Below are 1,058 nucleotides of genomic sequence, written 5' to 3' on the forward strand. Positions count from 1 at the left end.
AGTTACCTCCATAAGACTTAGCTTCAAATGGTCCACACACATCTGAGTGTAAAATCTCAAGCTTTGTCTTGGCTCTTGTTGGCACTGCAGTCTTGTAAGATTTCCTAGGTTGTTTCCCTTCACTACATTTACCACACACACCCTTTGGAACTTCAATTACTGGCAAACCAGCTACCATGCCCTTCATCTGCAGCTTTCTCATGCTGTTGAAGTTCAAGTGTCCCAATCTCTTGTGCCATTTCCACACACTTTCATTGACTTGAGCAGATAGGCATTTCTGCTCAAATGAACTCACACCAACCTTGAAGGTTCTGTTCTTTGATACAGGGACTTTCAAGACACATTTGCCATTTGTATCAGCAACTTCCATATGTTCACCTTGCATATGCATTGAGAAGCCCTTCTCCATCAATTGTCCCAAGCTAAGCAAGTTACTTTCCATATTAGGAACATACAGTACATCACTAATCACCCACCTTACTTCCATCTACTCTTCTTATGCTCACTTTTCCAATTCCTTTGGCCATTACAGATCTTCCATCTCCAAACTTGATGCTTCTTCTCACTGTTTCATCAAGCTCACAGAACCAATCCTTATGCCCTGTCATGTGATTCGAGCAACCAGTATCCAAATACCACCATTCTTCACAGCCTGTTTCACTGTTAATGATAGTCATCAGCATCACGGTTTCCTGATTATCAGAGTCTTGCGCAAGTTGAGCTTCTTCATTTCTCTTCCTAGGCACCTTAGGATTGTTACACTCATCTGCATAATGACCATATTTTTGACAATTGTAACACTGAATATCTTCCTTAGATTTCTTCTTTCCTTTTCCATTACTGTCACCTTCTTTCTTCTGATTCTCACCCTTAGGATTATAGCCTTCTTGCTTATTATTCTTCCACTTTCCTTTTCCTCTCTTATTCTTCCAAGATTCACTTCCACCTCCTTTCTTTTGAGATTGTGCAAACATGGCTTTCTCATTCTCTTTATCATTTTTCTTGATATTATCCCTGTTCTTTAATTTCAATTCATGTGCTTCTAAAGCACCTAGCAA

The 1,058-nt window shown here is 39.8% G+C and overlaps 1 protein-coding gene across 1 annotated transcript in view; it reads right to left on the reverse strand.

Annotated features, from left to right (window-relative positions):
- Nucleotides 1-464: 464 nt before the first annotated feature.
- The window catches only part of LOC140919393 (uncharacterized), a 1,146-nt gene continuing 552 nt past the window's right edge, over nucleotides 465-1,058 (reverse strand). Inside the window, exon 2 of the mRNA XM_073365403.1 lies at nucleotides 465-1,014. Within this exon, the coding sequence (XP_073221504.1) occupies nucleotides 465-1,014 (550 nt within the window). The remainder of the gene's footprint in view (nucleotides 1,015-1,058) is intronic.

The sequence above is a fragment of the Cicer arietinum genome, chromosome 2 (assembly GCF_000331145.2).
Source record: "Cicer arietinum cultivar CDC Frontier isolate Library 1 chromosome 2, Cicar.CDCFrontier_v2.0, whole genome shotgun sequence".
In the NCBI taxonomy this organism is placed as follows: domain Eukaryota; kingdom Viridiplantae; phylum Streptophyta; class Magnoliopsida; order Fabales; family Fabaceae; genus Cicer; species Cicer arietinum.